The following is a 14,697-nucleotide window of genomic DNA, read 5'->3' as shown; positions in this document are numbered from 1 at the left end:
CTGATAAGTGTGCTAAATACATCTCTGAAAGTCTAGACAAATGAGAGAGGCAGCAACATGACTACTTTCCCCTGGCCACTTTCTGCTGAGCACAGTGACTACCCTGCTGGCAGTTAATTGCGTCCTGGCGATACGTTCGCGATTCTGTCTTTTTTATTTCAGGTTTTATTGAAGGGCCGAGACTAGCTGCGATAATATAGTTTTTAATTCTGCATTTTCATATCTTGATTTCAGTTTTGTTTTCCTTTTATCTGAGCCTGGGAGGGCAAAACAGAGTGGCATTGATTGCAGCCATCATTTTGTAACCATTAATAATTAGTCAATAACAGATTGCTGTGCATGACTGCTATAAATTATACCTAACATTCCTCCCTAGCAGAGAGTCTCTGAGTTCTAGAAGTTGTCTGATTGTGTTGCTATGCTCAGTATAGAATGTAGTTGAGAAAAATTAAACTCTTATCTTTGAAGTCCAGACCTGCAGTGAATCTGTGCCTGTGCTGTCCTTGGGCCAGTACCCACAATGCTGTAGTGCTGCTGTCCCAGCTACCCCAGAGCCACAGAGGAGCTGCAGACACTCCAGTTTATGTTACGGGCAAGGAAGAATACAGCCAGGTACCGAAAGACTGGGCAAGAGAAGGTGGCAAAACTTTTCCTTTAAGGGGCATTTTACAAGCTCCGGATTCATGTTTGTGAACATGTTTGTAGCATTTATTCAAATACTGTAATTCTCAAATGTTGGTTTTTTTTAGTGATGATCCGTGCGGGTGTTTTTGTCTATTGATGTTTAAGTTTAAAAAATGGTTATACTGGCATGTGTAGATCGTACCCTCTGAAAATGTGCCAGGAGGAATGCATGCATCTCTTACATCTCTCAGTTACCATGCATTGGCCTTTGTTAATAATACTAAAATATCCCCACACAACCATACATATGGTCATGATCCATGATCCATCCAGGGTATTTGACCCTGTAGCAGCCCCAGTTCAGGTCTCCTTATATTATGTGTTTATTAAAAGGAACCTTAAATCTGCTCTGTATTACAACAGCATCCATCTCCACCAGGTGTGAATGAATAAATGTTGTTAAAACTGGCAACCAATCACTTAACAAGTAGACACCTCCAAATGCACAGCTCCAACAGCTTTGCATTTAATGTTTATCCTTAAATGCAATGTAAGACTGAACACCATAGTGATTGGCAGTGCTGCCTCACAGCTCTAGGAATGTGGGTTTGATGACTGTATCTGTCTGTGGGGAGTCTGTATGCCCTCCACATAAGTGCTTAAGTCTCTTTCAGGTGCTCCTAACTTCATAAAGACGTATTGGTTGGTTTAACTGGCTGCTCATACAAAACGGCTCCTCTCTGGGTCTGGTCCCTGATCTTCATCAGCTTACCAAACAGGATGTGGTGTGCCGTTTATCGTCACTCGTGACATGCGGTGAAATACAAAGATAGACTCCTGTAAAGTAATCTTTTTCTGTAGGTTTTACATTCAGCAGGTCCACAACACCAGGGACTCCTGACAATGGTGTGTGGATGTACTGTATATGAATAAACTGATAATTCATAAACATGATCTAACAGATGTACCAACATTCACAATTAAAGAGGACATTTATGATCAATGGCATATACAATTACAATGCGAACAAATAATAATTCCCCAAACTACCAGATGAAGTAATCTTCGGCAAAATTTACAAGTTTTTTTTTTCAAAGAATAGTATAATTTCTAATTTTATTCGGGAAATATATGCAGGGTTATGTTCTTTTCCTTAACTAATATGGCCCTGTCAACCAAATGAATGGATTGACGAACTCTTCGACAGTTTTACTGTAAAAACACTTCATCCGTCACTACAGAGCCTCGGAGTGGGCGTGCAGGGCTTTTAAAGTCTTTTGTGTGACGTATTGTATTTACTCGAACTCAGCACTCTGTAATTCAAAGCACATCTTTTCCCGCATCATCTTTCTCACAAAAGAAAAAAAAGCCTTGCGGGAATGTTATCGGCTTGCCAAAAGGAAATGCCCAGCTGAAGGAGTTAAAGGTAACTTGACTCTTTTTCTTGCACTGAAGTTCAGAGGTATGAATTAGCATAATATATGAGTGACTTACTAGGACCTATGTGTTGCTGTGCGAAACTCTCCAGGTGCTCTGAGAGCTCGCAAGGAGAACAGCTAAATCGGTAAGTTAACTGTCTCTTTTCACGGTACTAGCTTTGAAAACAAAAGGCATTAGGATGCAAAGAAATACACCGTAACTATAAAATGAATCTAACAAATAAAAACACATGTCCTAATTCTTTTATTGTTAACGCGTTCGTGGCGAAAACAAGTAATCTTGATAACGTAAAGTAGTTCAATGGTTAAAGTACCATGAAAATCAGTACCATGCTTAAGAAAGCAGCGTGCAACGGTAGTTCATATACCAAACGCGCTAGTGCAGTTTTATTTTCGTATATTTCACCCTGACATTTCGTTATGAAATTAATAACGATTAATTAATAAGGTACAACTGTGGTTTTAAAATGAAAACAGCATTATTAAACTTTTTGAATAAATGCTGGGGCCCCACATGTTTGTTATGGGCTTGTTTAAATATTTTATTTCAATGTAAAGTTACGCTTAAGTACTGCGGACCTGACTGCGCAAGCCGTGCTTGAAATGGAGTGCCACTCCAAATATTAACCGTTTTGCAACATTGTGCCATGCTTGGTAATGGGTTATGTTTCATTCAATACAAAGTACAATATACAGAACAACCTCCAATAGCTTGTTTGTTGACGACATACAAATATTTCATTTAGGAAACTGCTTTCTTGACACATGAGTAAATATTCTTCAATACAAAATAGTCTTCAGGGGGAATTGAATAGTTGAACATTTGAACTGAATTCCTACAGTGATCGATGCCAGGGCTTGTGTCATAATTAATTTAAAAATAATCCACAAAAAAAAGTTTATAGCTATGCTGTATGGTACTTTAGTAATCCAGTGGATCTTTGGACCTCTACTATCGGGCTGAGAAGTCTGTTCTAAACCATGGTAACTCTTTGAGTGATGGAAGTGTTTCCTGTTCTTCTTCCTTAAAGAATTTGCTTTCATTTTCCAGTCATGGTATTGTGTCCTGGTTTCGCTGCGGGGTCTGAAGTAGTCTTCTAAGCTGACCCTGTCTATACTTCTTAAGATTTGATAGATGTCTTCTAAACTGAAGATATTTAGTTCCTTTAACCTGTCAATATGCACCAGCTACCTGAAATCCAAATTAATTTTGTTGCACCTTTTTGTTTTTCTTAGGATATAATATCCTTTTGGTATTATGGTGATCAAAACTGAAAACCATACTGTATTCCTAACAGTACACAAGGTCTTATTAAAGCATTGGTAATTACACGCTTTATGGAATTTTTCTACCCAAGCATTTTGGTTTGTATTTTCTACTACTTCCCAAAAATGTCTTAATGAAGGCATAGTGAGGAATCTGTATAAAAACTGTTAAACTAAAAAATGTCCTGTAGCCCAGAATCACCCATGCGTACAGTATAATCTGTTTCTGCTTCCTGGTCACTTGTCAACATTTGATTTCATTTGCCAAGTATCGGCCCATGGTTTCATCTGAATCTTTCTGAGAAGGCCTTGCTGGAGTTCTTGCTATTTACCTCTCCTACTATCTTGTATCATTTCTATATTTGACAAGTTTTCTAACTGTATCAGAATGTAATATAGATCGGTAAAGCACCATACCTACAGTTGTTACCTCTGCTTACAGCTGCGTGATTAGAGGTTAACTACCTGTTTCCTATTTATTTAACGGTTTGTACTGGTTATGCGTAAGACTGCATTAAATAAATTAGGTGTAATTAATTTAATATTTTTAGATTTTAGTCTGATATATAAGTTAACATTTTATATGGGACCTTCTAAAATGCTCTGAAAATTCCATATCACATAGGTTAGTATTATCAACTTCCTCTTCACTTGTTAAAAGAATTCTAGTAACTTTAACAAGAACTCCACTTTTCTTAAATCTCTGTTCCCTAAATGGTTTATTCCCCAATTTCAGGGTACTACTCATATCGTTAGTGAGAGCTGAAATATCTTAGTTTAATAAAGGTCTTTGATTTACATCCCTTGTTTCCATAAGTACGGAGCCAGGGTAGGTGCTATCCGTGTGGAGTTTGTATGTTCTCCTAGGGTTTGTGTAGGTTTTCTCCATGTGCTTTGGTTTACTCCCACAGGCCAAAGACATACCGGTAGGTGAATTGGCTTCTGGGAAAATTGGCCCTGACGTGAGTGTGCATATGATTGTTTGTGCCCTGGGATTGACTTGTGTCCCATCCAGGATGTATCCTATCCTAATGTTAGTCTCCAGGGTGCCCTGCAACTCTGTACTTGAAAAAGTAGTTTCGAAAATGGGTGGATGGATTACCTTAAGTATGAAGGGAGTAGCATCATGCCCCAGCGATTTATTAGTTATAATCCAGCACATCTCCTCTAAATCCTCAGTTAATTCTGCTACAATTACTCAGTACCGACAGAGGTTTGTCTGTGGCAATTGCATAAAAAACACAGCCTTTGTCAGACCATGTTTTTGACATCTTGTGTTGTGAAAATCTATGAAATATTCAGCATGTTTTCTATTTTTGTCATATATTTTTAATTCCACATTGTCTTGTAACCTACTTTGCTTATTATTGCAGTACTCTTTTTTCTAACTATCAGCTTCAGTGGCTTCTATTTAGAATGCAGTGTACATTTTAGACATTTCTAGCATGCAGAGAATGGCAAGTCATTAACGCAGGTATATACAGTAATCATTGTTTACAATGTAAAGATGCTTTCGCACTGCCTGAACTGTAAAATTATTATAGTTTGGTTACAGTGCAAATTATATGTTAAGGAATGGTAAAAGTGTGGGGAAGAAAGAAGTAGCTAGTTTTGATTTGCCTTCTCCACAGGGGGATGGTTTTTGTCATTATTTAAAAAAACACTTAATAAAAACCACATGGTAACTGATTGAAATAACTTTCAGAAGCTTATGATGAGTCATGTTGTAACTGGCGCATGCTGCGTGACACCAGAGGCAGACTAAAGTTCATATGGATTAGTTTGATGCTCTTATCCAGGCCACAGTGTAGGAAGGAGAATGAATAAGTAAGGAAAGATGTGCAGGGCAGCACATTGGGCATGTTTCTTCTAGAATAATGCCATGGATCACATTCGTGAAGGACAACAGTGACAGTTTGGGGAAGCTGCTAAAAAGCGTTTGATCTTCCCTCCAGTTGCTCTAGGCTTGAAATCTGTGATCACATAGTGCAGTTTTCATTCAGTGTCCAGAGTTATCTTGAGGGACTTCTACTGCACGACTGTGTGTGAATTATAAGAACGATGATCAAGATGATCACAAAGTTTTGCACCACCCTTGAATCCGCACTGTTTCCAGCTCAAGTTTCATAACCTGTGCCTCCGTGAGTGAGTCATCCAAGGCTTGTAGTGATTTCAGACATCAGTCTTCCCATTCTTCTTTGATTCCCACATCCAGAAAACTATTTTAAGAACCTAAGAATCGTTGTACTTAGATTTTACAATTTGTGGTATGAGGTATTGGTCCTCAACATGTAGTGCTTACTGTAAAATGCATGAATTGCACTTTTAACCCTTTGCCTTTAAACACAGAGGAGCAGAGACCTAGAAAGCGTATTATGTACAGTATTTTGTGAGTGGTTTTCTTAAAGCTGTTTCTCAGGTCTATTTCCTAGAAATCTTTTTTTTTAAATTGAACTTGAGTTTTTTAGTGGGTGAACACTCTTAAGCCCGAGGGAAACTAGTCTGCCAAAAAATGTAGAATGTAGCTTGAAAAAGTAGCTTTCATGTCACTTTGATGCTGGAATTTTGTTGGAAGATTCATTTTGATAGAAGCAACTTTATACCATAGCATTATTCAATCAGTTCCAACCAAAGTTAAAGGTAAAGTCATGTAGCAGGCAGAATCTGTAAATGCTGTTGCACAACTTCCAATAACATTAGTAAGCAAAAACGTTTTTCATTTGAACATTTACAATAAATATGGTACTGTACTGTATGTATTCATTTTTCTTACCATGTTCAGAATATTTGTATAACATTACATTTAAACCTCTCCCTGATATTTGAAATGACCATTTTAACTTTTCCCAAAAGGCCATTAAAAAGATGTTAATCCATTCTTACAAGGATTTTTATTTGCGCTCATTTTGTAATCCTGGTCCTCTTAATCCTCTTTCCAAACAACCCTTGTCCTTCCTGCCCAGCAATCACTCTCTCACCCCGATCTTTTTCTTTTGTTTTCGATTGAGACATTTTTTTAAACCAGCAACCACAATGCCAAAAACAGCAGTTTTTAAGCTGTTACCTGTTCTGATATGTCGACCCACAATTGTAAGCAATCTCAGTTGTGCATCTGCGTTCTACCTGTGGTTTCTACAGTATGTTAAAACACTTTTTATACTTTTTGCATTCTGGCAAGATGTTGATCAGTGCTCTCCTTGGCTTTAGTATTGTTTAATTGCACGATGTTTTGAAAGTAATTTAGCATCTACATCCCAGGCCTTTACTGCAGTCTCCATGTGTGCTCTTGGGGAACAAAAGCTTGGGTTACATTTCAAAGAGACAAAGGCTCTTTCCCCATTCTGGAATGTCTTGGTGTTCTTTTGGTTGGTGTAAAGCAGTGGCCAAAAGGTTTATAAAAATAATTATTGTGGTAAAACTGCCAAATCAAAAGAATTTGTAAATTTACAGTATAATTCTATGATGCTAATCTCTACATTTTGCCCAATGTGACAGAGAATAACTGTCAAACAGTAATGTAAAATACAAGGCAAATTAACTTCCCTACGGGATTAATAAAGTATTATCTATCTATCTATAAATGGGGAGATCTTAATTTTTCAGGTATCTTACTTGGATTGATCAGATTCCTGGGATTGAGAGCTTGATTCCCTTGCTTTAAAGCAAATGAAATATCTGAAATTTGAGAATCCTTTTCATTATTAGTATTATTATTAGTATTATTAGTATTAGAAGTGAAAAAGTTAACAATTAACTGAATGAATATGCTAGATCTTGTATACCAGATATTATCTTAATAAGTGTGTGTTGCCTAATCCTGCTACTGTATAAGATGTACAGTATATGTAATGGGTTCTTAATGGTGTTTTTTTAATACTTTTGATGTTTGATGAATTTAAAATATTTATTATAGGTTTATTAAACTATACTGAGAAGTAATCTGGAACTTTATTGAACATTAACTCATCTTAGAAGTATTTAAGAGATTCTAGGTGAGTCTCACACTTACATTTGCAATTTCAAAGATCTGGACTTCCTGCAAGCTTCAGGCAAGATGTATGTAGAAAAAATGTGAAACAAGTTCAGCTGACTGCCCTTTAAGATGGGGTACTGCCATTGTAAAGCACTGTAATTCCTGTTAAGAGGCTCTAAATTAACAATGAGTTCATACAGCTAGTGCCCATGGAATTAACAGCTGTAACTGGCTTTCAAAGTACATGATGGCTATCGTAAGTGTCCAAATCAATCATGACATGGCGGCAGGATCACAAACCAGTAGTTTCTCTGTGGACCATCCATTTTCTAAACTCTTTATTCAATACAGGGTTGCCGGGGGGCCAGAGAGCAAGGTGGGATACACCCTGGATAGAACGCCAGTCCATTGCAGGGCACATGCTGACACAAACAGGCACACACTCACACTAGGGCCAGTTTTCCTAGAAGCCAGTTAACCTCCCAGCATGTCTTCGGACTGGGGGAGGAAACTCACTCAAACATGGAAAGCACATACAAACCTGATTCAGATAGCACCTCAAGAACTGAACCCAGGGCCCAAGCACTGCAAGGCAGAAATACTAACCCCTACACCACTGTGTCGCCCCTCCTCCATCCAGCACTAACACATCTATAAGTCCCGGCGGCGCTTGCTGTCTATTAGACGATAAATGGTTTGATAAGGTGGGTGGGCCGAGACATAATTGGTGATGCCCAATTGGGTACAATTAAAATGTTTTGGAACAACATGTTTAAAGCTGCAGTGGGTTTCACTGCACAAGTTTTGAGGTGAAGCTGCTTCAACTTGTAGCTACGGAAAAAAAGTGGAGGTTTTTTCCACATTGAAGAGTGATAAAAAACACTACATTTCGACTATGTGTGTGGAGCCTTTCCTAGGTGTCTGATCTTCTTGCTGTTTTTCTTCTTTCTGTTTTTCAGTCTACATACTCCACCACCAGACTACATACATGTCAACCTATCTTATCTCCCTCATAGAAACAAGGACAAGAATGTCATTATATCAGACAATTAAACCAAACTTGCAAGTCTGAAATTATCCTTTGCTGTCAAATTATGTATTTGAGTATAAGGATTGTAAGTAAAAAAGCTACACTGCCTTGAAAGTTTTATAGAGTTCTCATCAGTCTTATGGGTATTATTGTTTAGAAAACATTCAGCTGAAGAAATTTCCACAAGCTCATGGCTTCCTTTGTATGTAAAAAAACAGATTTTTTAAATTTAGTTTTACATTTGATTGTGTGACTTTTTGCTGGGTTACAGGTTGCACGGCACATTTCCAATGAAATACATTTGATTGTTCATTATACTGTGATTCAGTGATATTTGAGATGGGCTATTATTACCTTCACAAGTATAATTTCACAGCTCCTCTCAGTTTGACAGAGGAGTCCATTAATCCTAAAGTCTAGAATCCTTCAGCTTCTGTAGTGGGTCAATGAACCACACTGCCAGTGGTCCATAGTGGTCCCATTCACTTGGCACACTGTTTAAGAGAATTACTGTGGTTAGTTTACAGCTTGCATCATTTGTCATTTTGTCTGAACTAGAAAAGCTCTGCTTGGGCATTTTTTTCCCACTTAGCATGACCCATCAATTGTAATAGTAAACCAGATGTAAAGTTTGATGACAGTTTATTTTTGTTTAGTGCAAAAAAGGCTACATTCTAATATTTCCACCTGCTTGTAGTTGTACTTGTAACTCCGTGGTCTGTGATGGGTCTGAAGTCAAGCAGATTCATTGCTGGCCCGTGCAAGGATGTGATGATTTTCTGTTGGCCTGCGAACTGTTATTTCAGCCGCTTGTCCTGTGTTTCAGAGGAGATGTTGGCGCTGCTGCTCCTGGCTGTCCTGCACCTGATCCTCACACCAGCGCTCTGTGTAAGTGTTGGACTTTTTCCAGGCGGGTTTTGTGTTCATGTGGGACTGGTCTTTTTTGTCACTATACCCAGCAGATTAATAACATGACCCCCCGCCCCCTTTGGTGGAGGCAAACCCTTTCAGCACCTGCTCGGAGGGCAGGTCATCATTGTGAGACTTGAGAAAGGCGGAAAACGATTTCTGTCCTCTTGCTCTTGATTGAGTTTTCTGAAACTGTGGCTGTGGCAAATGCCACTTACTTGCATGTTCATCCCCTCATTCAGCACTAAATGGAAGTTATTAATTGAAGTTTGGAAGGAATAACAACAACATGTGAATCGCATACAGCTGCAGGGTCATTACAAAATTAGCCATATATACCGAACTCAAACACCTCTCTTCACATTCATCTCAAGCATCGTTCCCCCCACCCAGTATTTCAAACATTCCCATTCAAATATTGGCTGTTGTTGTCCCTAGTGAAAGTTTTCTATTGTTTAATGTCCATTGTGTTTTTAGATCTGGCCAAATCAAAATACATAACTATTGTCTTTCACTGTGTCCACCTGAAGCAATTTCTGCTTGACAGAACTTTAAATTTTAACATAAACACAGTCTAGACGTTAAATATATTTAATTAAGAAACACAAACACAAAATGTAATCTTCTTTAGTAATAATTAACTTGATTATTGTGGAACTTCTAACCTGGAAAAAAATCTTATCTTAATAAGCCACCATGTAAGGCTAGGATTAGCTTTCCACTTACATTGCACAGCTAATAACATTTATTTCACATTATTCACAAGTACTTAAAAGGGGTTTTAATGTTTACATGATCATTCATTCACTTTTTAAGACTAAACTGTATTTGCAATGTTGTATTTTTCCCATCAACAGTAATTTCTTCATATTGTATTTGTTTCATTTTTAACATAAACACAAAAAAAGAAATTGCTTAATTTAAGAGGAGTAAGTGCAACCAGATGAATTCAAAATGTAATCAAACAAATATAGTAGTTGTTACGCAGAATATTGTGAAACCTTTAGCCTGGAAAAAAATCCTATATAAAAAAACCCTGTTTAGGGTTAGGTATAGCTTTCAGCTCATATTGCATGACTAATGACATTTAATTTCACATTATGCAGGAACCTTGAAAATGGTTCTAATGCTAACTAAATTATAATCACTTGCATCGTAAGAAAGATTTTCTGTTTTTTACACAGCTGAAAAGTTTTATGAAATCATGCAGCCTTGTAATATTACAGCTCAATTGGAACTAATTTAAAACACTACATATGAATGTGCCCCTAGAGAAGGGACCTTCATAGTAGATATGCTAGTAATAATTACATTTAGATTAATTGGCGCTCTAGATATACTTGTGGAAGAAATGGTCTGTGCATGGGAATTTAGTGCAAGGGTCACTGTACCTGCCCCTTTGGGGGAGTGAGGCTGGGGTTCTTGGGCTGGTATAGAATATACAGTATATAGAACATTAAAGATGAGAGGAAGCCCTTCTTATGTTCTTATTGAAGGGCCGAATGTAGAGCATGTATAGGAAAATACTATGGTGTCTTCTGGAGAAAAACAATTCTCCATATCTGACACATTAACATTTTAGTAGGTAGCTGTTAGTAGTAGTAGTAACTGTATATTGAGTTCTGGTCACAATCTTTGTTAAATATCTGAATATGCAGAAATATTGTCAAGAAGCCTTTTCATGTTGGAGCAGAGTAATTTCCCTAAAATGATAAGTTTGGTTTTGAGTGTAAAATTGTGAAAAGTAATTGTGGATATCAAAGAGAAGAATGTCATGTTTGTAGCTGCTGTCAGATTTCAATGAGAACTGTTGTTGCGTTGGGAGTAGAGATGGTATAGTGTGAGCATTGTTGAAGGAAAAGGCTGCATTGTCGTGTCTGTCCCAGAGCTCTGTAGCCCCGGGTGGTTTGATTCCTGTGCTGTGGGAATTTGCGTCCCTAGAGAGTGAAATTTTTGGGAACTGAACCTTGTGTTTCCTGTAAACACAGGGCAGGTTATGGGCTGGGAAATTACAGACTAAGAGACTGTCTTGTGGGAAATGGAGCAGGAAGTGATCCAGATGAGAGCCAGTGGTTTTGATGGAGGGTGGAAAGCCCCTTCTTGGGCAAACATTCCTATTAGATTCACCACAGTAGAGGTTTCACGATTTGCATCATCTTTTCATTTTGACTTTGTCTTGTTTCGGTTTGATTCTGTGAAAGCAGTTTATTTCACGCCCAGAAATGTTTCGAATTAACTAAACATCAGTTGGTGATATTTTAGCTTGCTTTAAAAAATGAGCTGAGAGGGGAAGGTATTTTAAATCTTGAAACTAGTGGTTATAATTTTTTAAGTTACTCTACAAGTAAACACCACAAACCCTGGCACAAGATGAATTGTGCATTCAATGAGGACAATTTAATTATCTTGATAGCTCTCAAGACATTGATAACTCGGGAATCTCAGCTTTTCTTATGCTACATGATACAGCCATAAGAACTCTATGGGAAGAATGTATTGATGAGAACTGTGAAGAAACTAATTCCTAAAAGCTCTTGAAACTGAGCAATTAATGACAAATATAATCCTGTGCAGGTATTTTAGATAAACGGTAAAATTTAAAAAGTAATGATTGAATAGCATAGGAAAAAGCCCTAAATAATTCGTATTACAGTTCATTTATATACTAAAACTAAAGTTTTTGCTTCAAGAAAATCTGGAAATTCCTTTTAGATTTTCCTTGGGGACAGCATACTAAGAGTTGGCTAGGGTTTCCTCTGCTTGTGGCCTCTGTGGTTTACTGAGCACCTTTGACCTTGCAATGTTATCAGTGCATCTGTCTTCCTTATGTCGCAAAATACCAGTGCTGAAGCTGGGGGTCTTGCCTTGCTGAAGAAGGAGCCTGACGTCTGGCATTTGTGCGTTTTTGAAACTCTCCTGCAGTGGTTAAAGGTCAAAGGTCATACTGTCAGTAATGTGAATTGATGTACAGTAGGTAATTCCAAAAATGGGAGGGCATAAAAGAATGATTTTACCTGCAATCCAGAAAAGGTTTTACTAAATTGCTACAAAAACACTGTTGTCAGAGTTTACACCCCATGTAGGAATGCTAACCAGCATCATTTTAGAAGAACTGCTATTAAAGTGTCCACTTTAGCAGAATGAAATAGCGGAGTGAAAGCTGATCTTGTGTGATTTTGTTGTGAAAAGGTTAAGTCAGAGGTATCCCACCCTGCTGAGATAAGCTGTTAAATTGGTCAGGTTATAGGGTGAATTAAGTCATTAAGAGCTAAACTGAAAAAAATTAAACCGTTCAGTTAGGCCTTAATTGATGTAATTTAACCCCCTTAAATCTTGTGCTAATGATATCTAAAGTCTGTCTCACAGAAGCCCATTAACTAGGTCTAAGAATTTTCTGGCTGAAAAACACAGGAATAGGATCATTGAAGGAACCACATGTAGAACAGTAATATAGAATACAGATCTATTTGCAGAAGTAAAGTTAGCACCTAGAGTTATCAGCTCATCTAGACGTGTTCTGTTAGAGACAGATTAAAGAACCTAATGGGAAGTATTTTAAATGTAGAGGTACTGTGTCTGTGCGGTAGTGTTATGGGGTTTGGGGTACTGTGCCTGTGTGATAGTGTTATGGGGTTTGGGGTACTGTGCCTGTGTGATAGTGTTATGGGGTTTGGGGTACTGTGCCTGTGTGATAGTGTTATGGGGTTTGGGGTACTGTGCCTGTGTGATAGTGTTATGGGGTTTGGGGTACTGTGCCTGTGTAATAGTGTTATGGGGTTTGGGGTACTGTGCCTGTGTAATAGTGTTATGGGGTTTGGGGTACCTGCCTGTGTAACGTTGTTATGGGGTTTGGGGTACTGTGCCTGTGTGATAGTGTTATGGGGTTTGGGGTACTGTGCCTGTGTGATAGTGTTATGGGGTTTGGGGTACTGTGTCTGTGTGACGGTGTTATGGGGTTCGCTGTACTGTCTCCCAGGTGATAGTCCATGTTCTAACAGTGTTGCTATTGTTTGTGTTGCAGAGGGAAAGGCGACAGAGTGACTACTGGGATGAGTGGGAGGACTGGGGAGAGTGCAGCCGGACATGTGGAGGTGGCATCACCGTGCGGTACAGGCGCTGTATCTCACAGAGGTGAGCACGGAGCTCAGCTTCGTCAGCACTGAATCCAACTGGTCGTTCATCCTGTCCCCAGGACTTCAACTCCCTAAGACACCTCCTCCCCACCCTGGGCCCATTAATCCACAAGAAAATACTAATCAATCTTTAGCACTTCCTTTACAGTGGAATATAGCCATTAATTTATTAATCGAACTTAGAGGACTAGCAGTAGTAGTGGTCAATTTTGTATCCTGAATATTTAGAACTGATTCGCTTTTTTGAGGGTGAGTGTATGTGGAGATCAGGTGAAACATTAATGAACACGCGCACTGCCTGCAGCACAAGCCATCAAGCTTTTTAAATCAGTTTAATTAAGCGCTTATTCAGAAAGTCTAAAAAATTGCTACATCTATAAATATTTCAATTAAAACAGGAGTAGATAGTTAAAGTTCATAACCCTGTCTGTATGACTAAAATAAATCAAATTTCAATCACATCACTTAAGTCATTTAAGTCTGGTGCTTCTAATTCATTTCAGAACAAGTAAGACAGTTAAAAGCTGTTGTTACTGAAGTTCACCCCTGGGGTTTTAAAACCTCGTAAGTCATTGACTTTGTACTTTGTGTCTGCCAATGTGTACAAATATTACCATGACTAACTCTGAAAAGTGTTTTGAAAGCAGCAAAAATTGGCATCAATATATACAGTTAAAATCATGAGTATTGGGACAGTAATAATTGGGAGTAAGTGAAATTTGTCATTTTTGTTGTGTACTAATCCAATTTGTATTTTGGATTAAAAGATGAATATGATGTAAATCTATATTGCCTTTATTTATAGTGCCTTTCCAGTAATTATGCTACAAACGTGTTTAGTTGTCACATTTGGGAAGAAAAAGAAGTTATTGATTGTTTTGGGAGGTTGTATCATCAGCACCTTAGTCTCATTGCAGAGTGTCCTGATAAAGTATTTCTAGGGATAGTGATGGCTTCATTAATAGTATTTAAATGAATACCCTAATTAGGTGGTCTTCTATTAAACTGCCTGTAGCAGTTGCACAATGATGTTATAGAGAACGGTTTTCACATAACCCTGCAGCAAGAACTTAGCAGGTATGTGACAGTGATTCAGTCATCTAAATCTTTGCATTGCTTGCTCTTCCTGGCATTAGTGCTATGTAATGTCTGGCTGTCAAGACTGTGCCCTGCTGAAAGCACCTTTGTGGTCATTCATCAGAAATAGAAGCCAAGTTCAAATAAGACCTCATGGTGAAAGGCTGGTTATCCCAACAGTCACCTGATGAGTGTTTGCATTAAGGTCAAAGGTCAGATCTAAATCTCTGGACTTGATCCCAGTTT

General features: G+C 38.1%; 1 protein-coding gene across 4 annotated transcripts in view; it reads left to right on the top strand.

Moving 5' to 3' along the window:
• The first annotated feature begins 1,951 nt into the window (after nucleotides 1-1,951).
• Nucleotides 1,952-14,697, top strand: part of LOC102685194 (papilin) — a 43,730-nt gene continuing 30,984 nt past the window's right edge. For 3 of the 4 annotated variants that reach the window (XM_015350950.2, XM_015350949.2, XM_015350947.2), the window contains exons 1-3: nucleotides 2,090-2,188; nucleotides 9,159-9,220; nucleotides 13,263-13,372. In XM_015350950.2, the coding sequence (XP_015206436.2) occupies nucleotides 9,164-9,220; nucleotides 13,263-13,372 (167 nt within the window). In that variant the 5' untranslated portion in view covers nucleotides 2,090-2,188; nucleotides 9,159-9,163. Of the gene's footprint in view, nucleotides 2,051-2,089; nucleotides 2,189-9,158; nucleotides 9,221-13,262; nucleotides 13,373-14,697 lie in introns of those variants that run through there. The other variant, XM_015350948.2, reaches the window with a different exon arrangement.

Source organism: Lepisosteus oculatus, chromosome 8, assembly GCF_040954835.1.
Source record: "Lepisosteus oculatus isolate fLepOcu1 chromosome 8, fLepOcu1.hap2, whole genome shotgun sequence".
NCBI lineage: Eukaryota > Metazoa > Chordata > Actinopteri > Semionotiformes > Lepisosteidae > Lepisosteus > Lepisosteus oculatus.
The sequence above is the reverse complement of the archived record's forward strand: the minus strand, read 5'-3'. Positions and strand labels throughout refer to the sequence as shown.